Source organism: Protobothrops mucrosquamatus, unplaced genomic scaffold (assembly GCF_001527695.2).
Source record: "Protobothrops mucrosquamatus isolate PMUCROS unplaced genomic scaffold, P.Mucros_1.0 scaffold2893, whole genome shotgun sequence".
Lineage (NCBI taxonomy): Eukaryota > Metazoa > Chordata > Lepidosauria > Squamata > Viperidae > Protobothrops > Protobothrops mucrosquamatus.
The window spans coordinates 93,250-109,520 of NW_015388921.1; the positions used below are offsets into that span (position 1 = coordinate 93,250).

At 45.4% G+C, this 16,271-nt stretch overlaps 1 protein-coding gene across 1 annotated transcript in view; it reads left to right on the forward strand.

Annotated features, from left to right (window-relative positions):
• The window catches only part of LOC107296608 (coiled-coil domain-containing protein 158-like), a gene marked incomplete at its 3' end in the record, with an annotated part of 38,418 nt that overhangs the window by 16,690 nt on the left and 5,457 nt on the right, over positions 1-16,271 (forward strand). The window contains exons 10-14 of the mRNA XM_015825954.2: positions 1,550-1,747; positions 6,682-7,164; positions 8,994-9,183; positions 11,509-11,661; positions 14,592-14,704. Of these exons, the coding sequence (XP_015681440.2) occupies positions 1,550-1,747; positions 6,682-7,164; positions 8,994-9,183; positions 11,509-11,661; positions 14,592-14,704 (1,137 nt within the window). The remainder of the gene's footprint in view (positions 1-1,549; positions 1,748-6,681; positions 7,165-8,993; positions 9,184-11,508; positions 11,662-14,591; positions 14,705-16,271) is intronic.

A 16,271-nucleotide genomic window follows, 5' to 3' on the forward strand; every position in this document is an offset into this window, starting at 1 on the left:
CAAAGTGACTTTGGGACAAGGACTCACTTGTATTCAATCCATCAGATATTCATGTGACAGGAAGATAGATAGATAGATAGATAGATAGATAGATAGATAGATAGATAGATAGATAGATAGATAGATAGATAGATAGATAGATAGATAGATAGATAGATAGATAGATAGATAGATAGATAAGATAGATAGATAGATAGATAGATAGATAGATAGATAGATAGATAGATAGATAGATAGATAGACAGACAGACAGACAGACAGACAGACAGACAGACAGACAGACAGACAGACAGACAGACAGGCAGACAGAGACAGATGGAAGAAAGTAAGGAAGGAAAGAAGGAATGGAAAGAAAGAAGGAAGGAAGAAGGAAAGAAAGAAAGAAAGAAAGAAAGAAAGAGAGAAAGAAAGAAAGAAAAAGGAAGGAAGGAAGGAAGGAAGGAAGGAAGGAAGGAAGGAAGGAAGGAAGGAAGGAAGGAAGGAAGGAAGGAAGGAAGGAAGGAAGGAAGGTCGGCCTGCAGTGTGAAGCAAAAGCCCAGTTTGGGACATGAAAAGGAAGATGGTAAAAGAAATGAGCAGCAAGAGAGAAAGGAACCTGTTATCTTTACATCTTTCCAGGCACGCTGGCTGAGGAATTCTGGGAGTTGAAGTCCACAAGTCATAAAAGGGCCAAGTTTGAATACCCCTAGTCTAATCCAAGGAGACAGCCGTGTTTCTGGAGTTACCAGCTTCTGCCTCCGAGACTAGGCAGACCATTAGATATTTTGCTTATTAGATTGTAAATCATACTAATTTTTCCTTTCAGCTTTATTTCCTTGGCTGAGCTTAACTTATTTATTTATTTGAGTGTGAACATGTTTAGTTTGCTTAGGATTGGGCTGCTCCTAGATGACAGGTAGTCCTCGACTTACAACAGATCATTCAGTGACCATTCCAAATTACGACGGCACTGAAAAAAGTGATTTATGACCGTTTTTCACAGTTGCGACCCTTGCAGCATCCCCATAGTCATCCAAAATTCAGACGCTTGGCAACCGACTCGTATTTATGACGGCTGCAATGTCTTGGGCAAGGGTAGGCAACCTTGGCTCTTTTATGACTCGTGGACTTCAACTCCCAGAATTCCTGAGCCAGTGTGGCTCAACTTGGAAACCTCTCAATTTCCCCTCAGCATGGCTGGCTCAGGAATTCTGGGAGTTGAGGTCCACGAGTCATAAAAGAGCCAAGGTTGCCTATCCCTGGTCTTGGGGAATCATGGGTTCCCCTTTTTGCGGCCTTCTGACAAGCAAAGTCTAGGGGGAAGCCAGATTCACTTAACTATGACTAATTTAACAACTGTAGAGTCACTTAACGGTGGCAAGAAACGTCGTAAAATGGGAAACAAAGACCCGCTTCACAAGCGTCTCATTTAGCAACGGAAATGTTGGGCTCCCTTATGGTCGTAAGTCGAGGGCTACCTGTACATCTTCCATGCCTTTAAAAAGGGTTTCGTTTTTTCCACATTCAGAAACTATGAAGCTTTGCTTAACGGGTTGCTTTTGCCTCGCAGGCTGAGCTCCACAAGAAAGACGTAGAGCTGAATCTGGAAAAGGAGCAGAACAAGAGGCTCTGGGATCGAGACACCGGGAGCAGCATCACCATCGACAATCTGCGGAGGGAGCTGGACAACAAAAACATGGAGCTGCAGCGCCTGGACTCCATCGTGAGGTCCCTGCAGATGGAGTGTGAAGGACAAATTCAACGTCAGGTCAGAAAAGAAAGATGGTCCCCACCAAACCCCAGAACTGGAGCGTTTCCCCAACTTCTAGAATGTTTTATTTGGCCAAATGTGAGTAGACACACAAGGAATTTGTCTCTGGTGCAGAAGTTCTCCGTGTACATGCAAAGCCACTTCTTCTTCTTCTTGTGCCATATCCGTTATCGGACGTTGGCGATCATGTTGGCGATCCTGTTTTTATCAGCAGCCGCACGAAAAAGGGCTGCTGAGTTTTGTCCCAACCGGTCCCTTAGATTTTGAAGCCACGATGTTCTTCTTCTGCCTGGACCTCGTTTGCCTCCAATCTTTCCCTGGAGCAGTGATGGCGAACCTTTTAGAGACTGAGTGCCCAAACTGCAACCCAAAACCCACTTATGCATCGTCAAGTGCCGGGTGGGTGTGGCCCATTGAGTGGGTGTGGCCCATTGGGTGGGCGTGGCTGCGGTGGTAATGGCAGACTGTGTGGGAAAGTTCAATCAATCAATTCCAACTTTGCAAGATCTTTTTTTTCCCCGTGAGAAGTTGAAATTGACTGATTGAACTTTTTTTTTTTTTTTGCACACGGCGGCGGAGGCCTAAAGCGAAAAGATTTTATAAAACCCAGCTGAAGGCCTAGGACTGGGGCGACGGCGCGCGTGCCCACAGAGAGGGCTCTGAGTGCTGCCTCTGGCACCCGTGCCATAGGTTCACCACCACTGCCCTGGAGGATTAAATGGAGTATGCCGTATTTTTCTGGGTGTCGCATCACATGTCCCGAAATATTCTAATTTTCGTTTTTTAATTGTTTTGATGATTTCCCTTGGCTTTCCCAGGCGTCTGATCACCTCCTCATTTCTGATCATGTCAACCCAGCTTATACGTAACAGCCACCTGTAAATCCACATTTCAAATGCTTCTAGTCTCTTCAGGTGGCCTTCTGTCAGAGCCTGGAACCCCCACAGAGCGCGTCCCCGGGTGGCGGATTGAGAGGCCCTACCCATTATGGCTTTATAGCAGGGGTAGTCAACCTTGGCTCTTTTATGACTTGTGAACTTCAACTCCCAGAATTCCTGAGCCAGCATGGCTCAGCTTGGAAACCTCTCCCTTTCCCCTCAGCATGGCTGGCTCAGGAATTCTGGGAGTTGAAGTCCACCAGTCATAAAAGAGCCAAGGTTGCCTACCCCTGCTTTATACTGTAATGGCGGGTTGGAGGGAATCAAATACCTCCCGTGGACCAACAGGCCTGGTGAGTGGCAGCTGGCTCCCCAGTATCGACTGAAGGCGGAGACCATGTTGGTTGGAACGGATTCAGAAGAACAGCACACGGTGTGGTGGCAGCCACTTGAACAGCGTGTGCACAGCGGTGTAGAAAGCAAAGGGAAGACTACTACACTACATATTTCCCAGGAAAAGCGTGTTCATGCAAAACCACAGAGTAATAATAATCACAGTAATGATACCAACAAGAGCCTGAAAACAATGGCGCAGGCCTAGGTGAAGGAAAAGAGGGAGAGGATTGAATTTGCCAGATGGAAATCTTGTGACTTGCCACCGCATCGTTTCAGACGCGCAAATAGGCAGGCCAATCTGAGCGTGCGAGGGGATTGTGTGCCCTGCTCTCTGAAGCAAGAGCATCCCTTATCTCGACGTTCAACTTCAGGATCTGGCCTCCTAAAGAGCAGTCGGGGTTGATCTCCTGTAGGACTGACCGGTTTGATCGCCTTGCAGTCCAGGAGACTCGCAGGAGTCTTCTCCAGCACCATAGTTCAAAGGCCTCCATTCTTCGGCGCTCAGCCTTTCTTATGGTCCAACTTTCACAGCCGCACATTGCAAGAAGAAAGGATAGCAGGAGATTAAGATGCCCTGATGCGTTTTTATTTGATTATGAAATATTGCTGCTGTTCAAACAAGGACTCCTTTGTCTTGGCCTCATGCCTGGAATAAACATCCATGTGAACCAGGGAAGCAAGTTGGGGTTCTGTTGGGTCCTACGCGCAGGAAGACAAGACAAAGCAAGAGCAGAAAATTGTGCCCATCATAAAATGCCTTTTACACTTGGTGGGACACATCATGTGGTTGTTTTCTCAACTGCCTGCAGGGGGCAGCACGACACAGGCAGTCCCAGATTTTGGCTCACAATTGAGCCCAAAACTTAATAATAATAATAATAATAGTAAAGTTGGAAGGGACCTTGGAGGTCATCTAGTCCAACCCCCTGCTCAGGCAGGAAACCCTATACCAGGGGTAGGCAACCTTGGCTCTTTTATGACTCGTGGACTTCAACTCCCAGAATTCCTGATCCAGCCATGCTGAGGGGAAAGGGAGAGGTTTCCAAGCTGAGCCATGCTGGCTCAGGAATTCTGGGAGTTGAAGTCCATGAGTCATAAAAGAGCCAAGGTTGCCTACCCCTGCCCTATACCATTTCGGACAAATGGCTGTCCAGTCTCTTCTTAAAAACTTCCAGTGTTGGAGCATTCACCGCTTCTGGAGGCAGGTTGTTCCATTGGTTAATTGTTCTAACTGTCAGGAAGTTTCTCCTTAGTTCTAGGTTGCTTCTCTCCTTGATTAGTTTCCATCCGTTGCTTCTTGTCCTGCCTTCAGGTGCTTTGGAGAATAGCTTGACTCCCTCTTCTTTATGGCAGCCCCTGAGATATTGGAAGACTGCTATCATGTCCCCCCTCGTCCTTCTCTTCTTTAAACTAGACATACCCAATTCCATCAACCTTTCCTTATATGTTTTAGCCTCCAGTCCCCTAATCATCTTTGTTGCTCTTCTCTGTACTCTGTACTTTTATGTTGCTAACTGAAACATTTGTTAAGTGAGTTTTTGCCCCATTTTATGACCTTTCTTGCCACTGTTGTTAAGCTAAACCATTGCCGTTGTTAAGTTAATAACCTTGTTGTTAAGTGAATCTGGCTTCCACATTGACTTTGCTTGTCAGTAGATCACAAAAACTGTTCACATAACCCTGGGAACACTGCAATTGTCATAAATATGAACCCGGTTGTCAAAGCATGCAATTTTGATCACATGACCAGGGGGATGCTGCCGTGGTTTTAAGTGTGAAAAATGGTCATAAGTTTCATTGTGACTTTGAACGGTCACTGAATGAACTGTTGTAAGTCGAGGACTACGTGTATTATTTTATTTTATTATTATTATTATGTTCGGCGCACAAATCGGTCACATGTTCAGACCGGATTTGACATTTTTAATCCACCCATCGAGTCTCGGGATAGACAGCTGCAGATGTTTTGTGGCATCGGAGGTATGGCAGGATGTAAGCTGTTCTGGGTAAAGCTGCCGTTCGCAACTGACGGATGGTGAATTTGTCAATGCTGATGGCACTATTTAGTTATTATTCTATTCATAACTTCTACTTTTGTGGTCTACATTAATACGCTCAGTGGCCCTTGTTTTTATGAAACCTTATACCACACATGCTTTGTTATTCTATGCAAGCTGTCAAGAGTCTTTGAACTGTGGCGGGTTAAAAAAGTGAAAAATAAATAAGTAAATGTCCATTTCATTCCTCCAAATTTTATAGCTAAGGATATTTAGAATAGAATAGAATAGAATAGAATAGAATAGAATAGAATAGAATAGAATAGAATAGAATAGAATATATATTGGATCTAGAATAGAATAGATATTGGATCTAGAATAGAATAGAATAGAATAGAATAGAATAGAATAGAATAGAATAGAATAGAATAGAATAGAATAGATATTGGATCTAGAATAGAACAGAATAGAATAGAATAGAATAGATATTGGATCTAGAATAGAATAGAATAGAATAGAATAGAATAGAATAGAATAGAATAGAATAGAATAGAGCTGGAAGGGACCTTGGAGGTCTTCTAGTCCAGCCCCCTGGTCAAGCAGGAGAACCTACACCTTCTGAGACAGGTGAATGTCCAGTCTCTTCTTAAAAATCTCCAGTGACTGAGTGCCCACGATTTCTGGGGGTAAGCTGTTCCACTGGTTGATTGTCCTCACTGTCAGGAAGTTTCTCCTTAACTCCAGGTTGCTTCTCTCCTTGATCAGTTTCCAATCATTGTTTCTCGTCCTTCCTTCTGGTGCTCTGGTGAACAACCTGCCCCCCCTCTGCCTTGTGGCCACCCCTCAGATACTGGAACACTGCTATCATGTCTCCCCTATTTCTTCTTTTCTTTAGACTAGCCTAACCCCAGTCCCGCAGCCATTCTTCGTATGTTTTAGTCTCCAGGCCTTTGATCATCTTAGTTGCTCTTCTCTGACTTTTTTCCAAACTCTCAACATCTTTTTTGGGATATGGTGACCAAAATTGGCTGCAGTATTCCAGGTGTGGTCTTACTAGGGTTTTATAAAAGCGGTAATAATACTTCACGTGATCTTGATTCTATGCCTCTGTTTATACAACCCAGGATTGTATTAGCTTTTTTGGCTGCTACTGCTGCACACGGCTGGCTCATAGTCAAGTGATCATCCACTAGGACTCCAAGGTCCCTCTCACAGCTACTGTTTTTAGCCAGGTCTTACCCAGTCTGTATTTGTACCTTTGGTTTTTCCTGCCTAAACGTAAGACTTTGCTTTTCTCCTCATTGAAACTCATTTTATTGGATAGGGCCCATGGTTCGAGTTGGCCAAGATCTTTTTGGATCCTGAGTTTGTCTTCTGGGGTTTTGGCTACTCCTGCCAGTTTGGTGTCATCTGTGCCCACTCCTCTTGCTCAGTGTTTCTCAACCCTGACAATTTTAAGGCATGTGGACTTCAACTCCCAGAATTCCACAGCCAGCATTGCTGGCTGTGGAATTCTGGGAGTTGAAGTCCACATGCCTTAAAATTGTCAAGGTTGAGAAACACTGCTCTTGCTAGTTCTGCTCCATTTGGGATAATCTCCTTCAACGGGGTGAAAGCCTTGGGCAAACAGTATATCTTTCTTTTTTTTCTTTTTTTCCAGATGTCTGCAATTAAAGAGAGGAACGACAGCCTAGAGAGGGAATCTTCCATCCTGGCCCAGCTAAATTCCACCAAAGATAAGCTCCACAAAACTGCCCAAGAACTGAGCGAAAGAAAATTAAGTCTGGACTCGGCAGAGCGGGTCATCGCCGATCTCAGGTCTTCCCACCTGGAGAAGGAAAGAGTCATCGAACACACCAATGACGAGATCCAGCAGCTGCGCGGACGGGTGGATAGCAAACGGCAGGAGTTCCAGCAGCTGAAAAGCGAAAGCGAGCTCCTGCGAAGCGTGCAGTCCGACTGCGAGTCGCTGAAGGTGCAGCTGATGGAGAAGGAGAAGGTGATTGAGATCCTCCAGAAGCAAATCGAGAGCATGACCGAGATCGTAAGCCAACATGGCCGGACGGCTGGCGCCATAGAGACGGAGAAGTCTCAGCTCATAAAAGAAGTCAGCGAGAAGAAGGTCGAAGTCCAAGAACTGAAGGTGCCTAAGTTTCACTCTCTTGCCTCTTCTTGAAGGCGCGTCTTTCCTTTTTGATCCCAGGCAGTCCTCGACTTACGACCACCATGGAGCCCGACATTTCTGTCGCTAAGCGAGACAGCTTTTAAATAAACGTTGCCCCATTTTACGACCTTCCTTGACACCGAATCACTGCAGTTGTTCAGGTGGTTAAGCGAATCTGGCTTCCCCCACTGACTTTGTTTGTCAGAAGGTCGCAAAAGGGGATCACGTGACCCCGGGACGCTGCAACCGTCGTAAATACGAGTCAGTTGCCAAGCGTCCAAATTTGGATCACATGACCATGGGGATGCTGCAAGGGTTGTAAGTATGAAAAACAGTCACAAGTCGCTTTTTTCAGTGACGTAACTTTTAATGGTCACTAAATGAACTGTTGTAAGTTGAGAACTACCTGTACGGTCATAAATGTGAATCAGTTGCCAAGAGTCCAAATTTTGATCATATGACCATGGTCAGGGGTAGGCAACCTCTGCTCTTTTATGACTCATGGATTTCAACTCCCAGAATTCCTGAGTCTGCATAGCATAGCTGACTCAGGAATTCTGGGAGTTGAAGTCCATGAGTCATAAAAGGGCAGAGGTTGCCTACCCCTGACCATGGGGAAGCTGCAATGATTGTAACTTTGAACGGTCACTAAATGAATGGTTGTAAATTGTGGACTAGCTGTCCTAGGGTTAATTCCAAGTTTTCCAAGCTAGTGCTGTCCACCTAGGTTGGGAATAACTCCATCCCTTCTCCTTGGCTGAATGCTCTGTCTTTTGACAGCTGCAATGCAGTCATTCTGCTGCCCTAAAGCAGGGCTTTTCAACCAGTGGTACAGGTACCACCTGTGGTGCATTGGCACCTGGCAGGTGGTACACGACCATCCTAGAAAAGTGGTAGTGGGGGAGAGGGAATGAGCTGAACCGGTGGCAGCACCGCACAAACCTGAGCGAGAGACGGCTGGAGCTGCAGGGCTGTCAGGGCTCAGCGGAAGCGCCAGGATCAGCACTTCTTCGGGACTGTCAGGGCTCAGTGGAAGCGCCAGGATCAGCGCCAGACTCCAGCTGGAGCTCAGTGCTGATCCTGGTGCTTCTGCTGAGCCCAGAAGAAGCGCCGATCAGCTGGAATGTTGCAGCATCTCCAGGGTCTTGTGATTTACATTCAGATGCTTGGCAACTGATTCATATTTATGACGGTCACAGTGTCCCAGGATCATGTGAAGTGACCAAAACCTGCTGCAACCACCCAGCAGACAGGGGGGAATAAAAACCAAACACCCCCCCACCCCACCCCCACTGCCAATCTTCAACAGAAATGCTCACAACAATGAAAACCTCGGACAGGAGGAAGAGCGCGGCCAGGCGGGCAGGCAGGTGTCTTGCTCTGCTGTGGCTTGGGGGGCACTTTTTTCAGTGCCATTGTAACTTCGAACAGTCACTAAGTGAACGGTTGTAAGTCGAGGACTACCTGTACTTTTATCACTTTTTTTCCTCTTTTTTTTTTGTTTGATCATCAAGTTTTTGACACCTTGCTAGGCGACTGGTGGTACTCGGATATTGCCATATCCTAAAAGTGGTACAATGGGTGAAAAGGTTGAAAAGCCCTGCCCTAAAGCATTAAGCCTTTCACCGTTCTCATTCTTGAAAACAGCCACCTGGCGATTGTTCAGGACAAATACAGAGGTGAAGGAGAAGGAATGACTAGAATCTGGAGGTAGAGTGAGATGAGGAACCAGCCTAGAATCCCTACGTAGCCACAAGCAAACTTATCTAACATACTGGGCCTGGTCTTTCGTGCTTTTTCCCACCTAGATTTCTCAAGACAAGAAAGAGAGCCAGATTCGTGAGTTGGAGGCCAGCCTGAGCGACATGGAATTAGAAAAGGTGAAACTGATGAACGTGTGCTCGGAAAGGCTGCGGGCCCTGAAAGAGATGAAACTGGAGCGAGAAGAACTTGTGAATGAAATAAAAGCCAGTCGCATTGAGCTCTCTGCACTAGCAGGTATTTTTGTCTTTCTTTCATTCATTCTTTATCCTCAGCTCCCGAGACCAGTGTTTCTCAACCTGGGCCAGTTTTAAGATGTGTGGACTTCAACTCCCAAAATTCTTTAGCCCGCTATGGGAATTCTGGGAGCCGAAGTCCACGCATGCTTGCCACGGTGGAGAAACACACACCCCCTTAGAGGTGCTTGGGATTGCAGTGTTTACCATTCCCAAATGTGAATATGTACCCGGAAGACGTCAAACGGTGGAATTCTGATTTAGTGAGGCATCAGATTGGCACAGTGGTTAGAATGCAGCGTTGCAGGTAAACTCTGCCCGCAGTCTGGAGTTCGATCCTGACATGGCTCAAGCTTGACTCAGCCTTCCATCCTTCCGAGATTGCTAAAATGAGGATCCAGATTGCTGGGGGCAATAAAGTGGCAATAAACTGAGATTGTAAACTGCTCAGAGGGTGCTGTAAAAGCACTCTGGAGCTGTCTGTACAGTAAGTCTAAGTGCTATTTGCTATTGCTATCAAATTGTCCTGTTACCAGAGGGTGGAATTCTGGTTTTCTTAAACGTCATATTGTTGATACGAAATCTCTGTCTCTCTCCCTCTCTCTCCCTCCCTCTCTCTCTCTTTCTCTCTCTCTCCAGCTCCCTCTCCCTCGTCTTTCTCTCTCTCTCCCTCTGTCCCTCTCTTTCTCTCTCTCTCCCTCTCTCTCCCTTCCTCTCTCTCTCCCTCCCTCCTCTCTTTCTCTTTCTCTCTCTCCCCCTCTCCTTCCCTCTCTTTCTCTCTCTCTCCAGCTCCCTCTCCCCCTCTCTCTCCCTCCCTTCTTCTCTTTCTCTCTCTCTCTCCCTCCGTCCCTTTCTCTCTCCCTCCCTCTCTCTCCCTCCCTCTCCCTCCCTCTTTCTCTTTCTCTCTCTCATCTCCCTCTCTCTCTCCCTCCCTTTCCCTCCCTCTCTTTCTCTTTCTCTCTCTCTCTCCATCTCCCTCTCTCCTTCCGTCCCTCTCTTTCTGTCTCTCTCCCTCTCCCTCCCCCTCTCTCTTTCTCTCTCTTTCTCCCTCTCTCTCTCCCTCTGTCCCTCTCTCTCTCTCCCTCTCTCTCCCTCTCTTTCTCTCTCTCTCAGACCTGCGTCTCTTATGCAGCCCTTTATCAGTTCACATGTCCCTTTTCCGGTCCATTCTTTCCTTGCTTTGATAAACATCTTCTAAATAATTGAGTTGGGATTCCTAGAAGGATCCGCAAATCCTCTTCTCATAATCCTACTGTACACTTCCTGGAGATTGCCAGTGTGGGAGGGGCCATCAGTCAGTTCACTCAAGAGGCAGCCGTCTCGTCTCTCTTAGCCGTCTGACCTATGCTAAAGGCTTTCCTTTTCCAGAATAAGCCCCGTGAGCTCCATTAAGAAGTTAAATCCTTATTATATAGGACAGGGACGAAGAAGAAAGTTGAAAGGTAAAAAGTAAAAGCAAAGTCACGGTTAAACCAGGGACTGACCAGGATCTCTCAAATACCCATATCCAGGCACTCCAACCCGAATTTACCCAGTCTCGGCACATGAAATAAAACAGAATGCTACCAGTATTAGCTTCACTGTTTCCAAATTCTTGCTTCCCCAATTCACCAGATCAAGAATCTGGTTGGGAAGCTTTTCCCCTACTTTCTATATAAGATAGACCCAAATAAGAAGCACACACATGTAGACCTGGAAGCTACTACATTTATCAGAACGGCGATAGTAACCGAATCTTGCAAAGTCTGGATATGCTTCCTTTCCTCTTTCTTTCATGAGAATTGAGAGGGGGTGAAGGTCTGTTAGTGGTGGTGGATCTTCCCTCAGTCCTTCAAGGTCATTCTCTTCCTTCTCTACATGAAATGAAAAGAAGGACGAGGGGGTGACATGATAGCAGTGTTCCAATATCTCAGGGGCTGCCACAAAGAAGAGGGAGTCAAGCTGTTCTCCAAAGCACCTGAAGGCAGGACAAGAAGCAACGGATGGAAACTCATCAAGGAGAGAAGCAGTAGCAATAGCAATAGTACTTAAACTTATATACCACTAGAACGAAACAACCTAGAACTAAGGAGGAATTTCCTGGCAGAAGAACTTGTGGATGCTCCAACACTGGAGTTCCTGACACAGGAATTCTGGGAGTTGAAGTCCACGAGTCATAAAAGAGCTGAGGTTGCCTACCCCTGGTCTAAACCTTCATCATTCTAACCACTGACTTCCCAAGGAGTCTTTCTGCTTCTGAACTGAATTCATTTTGGGTTTTATTTACACGGATATAGTATAACACAGGATCGCGTGGCTTGATTCGGTTGTTTCTCTTTGGCTGCAGAGGAAGCAGAAGTGATCAAGAATGACTACCGAGAGAAAAACGAAGATATGGAAACGATTGTGAGCAAACTGAAAATGCAGCTGAAATCGGCTCAGATTGAATTGGAGCAAACCAGGGCCACTTTGAAGACCATGGAGGGCTCTGATGGCCACGGTAATCATGTTACTTTCATTGTGTAGAATTATTTTCTTTGTCTATGGAGATTCTCAGTCATCCAGGTCATGGTTGTTCCAAAGGTGTTTTCTCCTGACAACAGGATTCATGTGACCCTGAGGGCACACATAAACCTCCAAGTGGCCTCCACAATTCTCAGAGAGAGTACTAATGACCAGATGACTGCAAGGACTATAAATCTTTCCATTCCCCGCCATTCTGTCAGAACTGAAGAAGCTTCTTGGAGGACAAGCGAAATGTCTTCAAGGAAAAAAACAAAGAAAGTTCAACTTCCTTTTGAAAAAGCACCTTTTGGACAATTATTTTCCTTCTTTTACAAGGGGTAGAATGGTTAAACCTGTTAGCTTTCCTCAAAGGGTTTTCATACAGATTTTCACATGGATGCTATTGAATCTGATCAGAGCATTTAGTACAGGAGTCTTCAAACCTGGCCCTTTTATGATTTCTGGACTTCAACTCCCAGAATTCCTCAGCCAGGCATGCTGGCTGAGGAATTCTGGGAATTGAAGTCCACAAGTCATAAAAGGGCCAAGTTTGAAGACCCCTGATTTAGTATGACATTATAAGATGATTTGATTCTCAGCTAGAGACGATCACAGATCTGGAGTAGTTAAGGGACATACAAGTAGACCTCATGACTATCGTAAGTCATGATGGCCTTAAGGGGGGTCCACCCAATTTTACTTTTTTTGTGGCACATGCAACGTGCCGGTTGTTAAGCAAACCCATTGTTCGCTTACGGGGCATTTTTTGCTGAAAACCAGAAATAAATGCTGGTTTTTGGCAGAAACATCGTTGATCGCAGTCATGTGACCAAGGGATGCTGCAAATGGCCATAAATGTCAGCTGGTTCCTGAGCGCCTGACATGCGGTCACATGACTATGGGGTGTGTGGCTTGTTGGAACTTCAGAACTGGATCATAAGTACCTTTGGGGTCTCTGTCGTAACTTCAAATGGTCGCTAAAGGGCTGGTCATAATTTGAGTACTACCTGTAGTTAACGAGCATTAATTAATAGTTAGCGGTCATTAGAGATTGAAAATTGGTGTCGTTCCTTATCTCCAATAAAAGCAGGAATTTCGGTTCTTTGGGTATACAGAGATCTCTAGCAGAGAATTCTTGGTATTCTCACTAAACTACAATTCCCAGCATTCCTTGGGGAAGAGCTGCCATAGACAAACCACACAGCACAGTTATAAGTTGGCAAATATAAGGGTATAATAAATGAAAGCTTGCAATGGAATTTATTTTTAATCTGAGTAGGGAATACTGCAAAATGCATTGTCATTCTCTGCTGGAGTGTGTTGCACTCATATCGATTTTAAAAAGAGCGAAGGTTCCTTCAAGTTATGCTAGATTTATACATTCAAAATGTATATGGAATTATGTGTAGGTTAAACTTACAGGTCTATTCCCATCATTTTGTCTCGAATTGTATGAGGTTATTTCTGCGCTGAAAAATTCTTCCAGGATCCAATCTGGGTCGGTCACTGGGACCAAAGGTTTTGTCTTCTGAGCTTTCGGGCTCCTCCTGGAACCCATCCTCAGAGAACTTCTCTCTAGCAGTGTACGTGCTTTGGGATTTTGTGTGTGTGGTGTTTATACCCGTGTTTCCCCGAAAATAAGACTGGGTCCTTTTTTTTTTTGCCTCCAAAGAGGTCTTATTTTCGGGGTAGGCCTTACCTCACCTCCAGCACTGACAGCCCCACCCAGCCGGTCCACTTCTTCTGGGGCTGAAGTTCTGCAGCTGCATTCGGGCCTGCATTTTGCAGTCAGGCCTTTCCAGAAGGCCTAAGCAGCCGAGTACCGAGCTATGGATTGAATCCATAGACTGGTGCTCGGCTGCTGAGGTCTTGCAGAACCGAGCTATGAATTGAATCCATAAGTCGGTTCTTGGCTGCACAGGCCTTCAGGAAAGGGCTGTGACTGAGAAATGCAGGCCTGGCTGCAGAAGAGGCTTCAGAAGAAGAAGTGGGCCAGCGTGGAGAGGCCTGGCTGCAAGGGAAGTGGGTGCGGGGCACATGGGGCAGCTCCACACTGCTACCCTGCCCTAGCTTGATTTTTAGGTGTGTGCCTCGCCCCAAAACTAGGGCTTATTTTGGGGGTAGGGCTTATATTAGGCCTGTTCTGTGACCTGAATCAAGATGCTTTTATAATTCAAGCACAGATAACTCAATAAAGATGATTGTAAAACAGATATTTATTCAGGTATACTTGCAATTATGTAGTTTCTTCCGAATATGGTACATCTGTTCATCCTTATAGGTAAGAAATCAATAATTCCTCCATATCAACTGCTAACATGGAATGGGACCCTGTGTGTCCTGCGGTGGTCCCATGCTTATCTCAGACAAAGGCATTCCAAACTGGCACGTAGCCAGGATATCCTGTGATAAACTTAGTAGCTCCTCCTACTGACCTGTTAACATGGGAAAGCTGACTAGCTAAACTACATTACCCATAAGCCATCTCTTAAGGAGACAGCACTTAACCCAATAAATGCCAAACATTCTAACATATAGACCCATCTAACTGGCTGATCCAGAACAAGGCCCACCCCCAAAAATCAAGCTAGGGCTTATTTTCGGGGTAGGCCTTACGTTCGGAGAAACAGGGTATGGTGCCTGTTGTGTGTGGCTTTTTAGATGTTGATTGGGGTGTTGATGGCTGGCTATTAAATCGTTGGCCGTCGTTTCCTTGTGCTGCCAAGCCCTCGCTTCCTAAGTACTTGATAAACTGGCGGTAAAGACAAAACCTCTTTGGACCCTGTGACCGACCCAGATTGGATCCTACTACATTATCCTGGGACACGTATATTCGCCTTCATTCGTGGAAAAAAAAATCTAGCCCATTTCTTGCCAAGAATTTTCACATTTCCACTAATGCTCCGGAAATCTTCTCTTTCACAGCCATGAAAGTTGCCATGGGGATGCAGAAGCAAATCACAGCCAAACGAGGGCAGATCGATGCTTTGCAGAGCAAGATTAAGTTCTTGGAGGAAGCAATGACTAACGCAACTAAGGTACGGAACTGTGATAAATGTAGCCCAGTACAAACAATATGATTGAAAGAATGAAACATCTAGCGCTAGTTAATTACCATGAGCCTTATCACAGTCCCTATACATTTAATATAGTTTTTCTCTAAAGACCTTAACGAGTGGTTCTCAACCTTTTCTTCACCACGGACCCCCTGTAAATACCTTTTGTGGCCACAGACCCCCAAGACTTAAGATTTAAAGAATAACATTTCTCGAAGCCTTTTGGACCCCTTGTGATGACATCGCCCCCCTCCCAGGAGTCCGCAGACCCCAGGTTGAGAACCACTGACCTTCACTATAATTGTGAAGTTACCTCTTCTAAAATTGAACAAATATTTCCAAAATGAATGAGCTGGGCTAAGCAAAGTGTTACGGAAAGGAGTTTTTCCTCATTTTAAATTGAACACACCTTGTGAATTGATCACAGTGTTTCTCCAACCTTGGCAACTTTAAGGTGTTTGGACTTCAGTTCCCAGAATTCCCTAGCCATCCATGGGAGGTGAAGTCCAGACACCTTAAAGTGGTCCAGGTTGTGGTTTACCTTGTCAATTTAGGACAAGAAGCTGACTAAGAGATTACCAACTGGATTGGCAAAACAGATTAAAACGTTAATTTTAATCATATTCAAGCCATAGCTCATGGAGTAGATTAATTTTCACTAACTATAATTAAGATGTAGTTTAAGAATGAGGTGTAATGTTACACTAAGGTGAATCAATAAAGCTTCACAAAAGCTTAAAGCAGGGGTTTTCAAACTTGGCCCTTTTATGACTTGTGGACCAACTCCCAGAATTCCTCAGCCAGGCACGCTGGCTGAGGAATTCTGGGAGTTGAAGTCCACAAAGCTTTTGAACCACATCAGTTGAGGAGAAAGTTGTTTGCACATGCATGTAATTTTTACAGCTTATCCTTACAACTTTCACCGAGAAGCTGTTCCACAACTGCCTTGTGAAGTAGGCTGAATGGGCATATTTCTATCTAACAGATTGTTCCATCTCCCTTATAAGGGTTTTTTTGTTGTTGTTCTTGTTACCTTGGCTGAATCAGTCTTGATCCCTAAATACAATGGTTCTTAATCTGGGATGATTTGGGTATATCATATCTGGCATATCAGATAGTCAGTTTGGTCTAGTGGTTAAGGCATTAGGCTACAAAACAGGAGACAGTGAGTTCTAGTCCTGCCTTAGGCATGAAAACTGGCTGGGTGACTTTGGACCAATCACCAGGAGCCAGTGAGTTCTAGTCCCACCTTAAGCATGAAAGCCAGCTGGGTGACTTTGGGCCAATCACCAGGAGACAGTGAGTTCTAGTCCCACCTTAGGCATGAAAGCTGACTGGGTGACTTTGGGCCAATCACCAGGAGATAGTGAGTTCTAGTCCCGCCTTAGGCATGAAAGCCAGCTGGGTGACTTTGGGCCAATCACCAGGAGATGGTGAGATCTAGTCTCACCTTAAGCATGAAAGCCAACTGGTTGACTTTGGACCAATCACCAGGAGACAGTGAGTTCTAGCCCCACCTTAAGCATGAAAGCCAACTGGTTGACTTTGG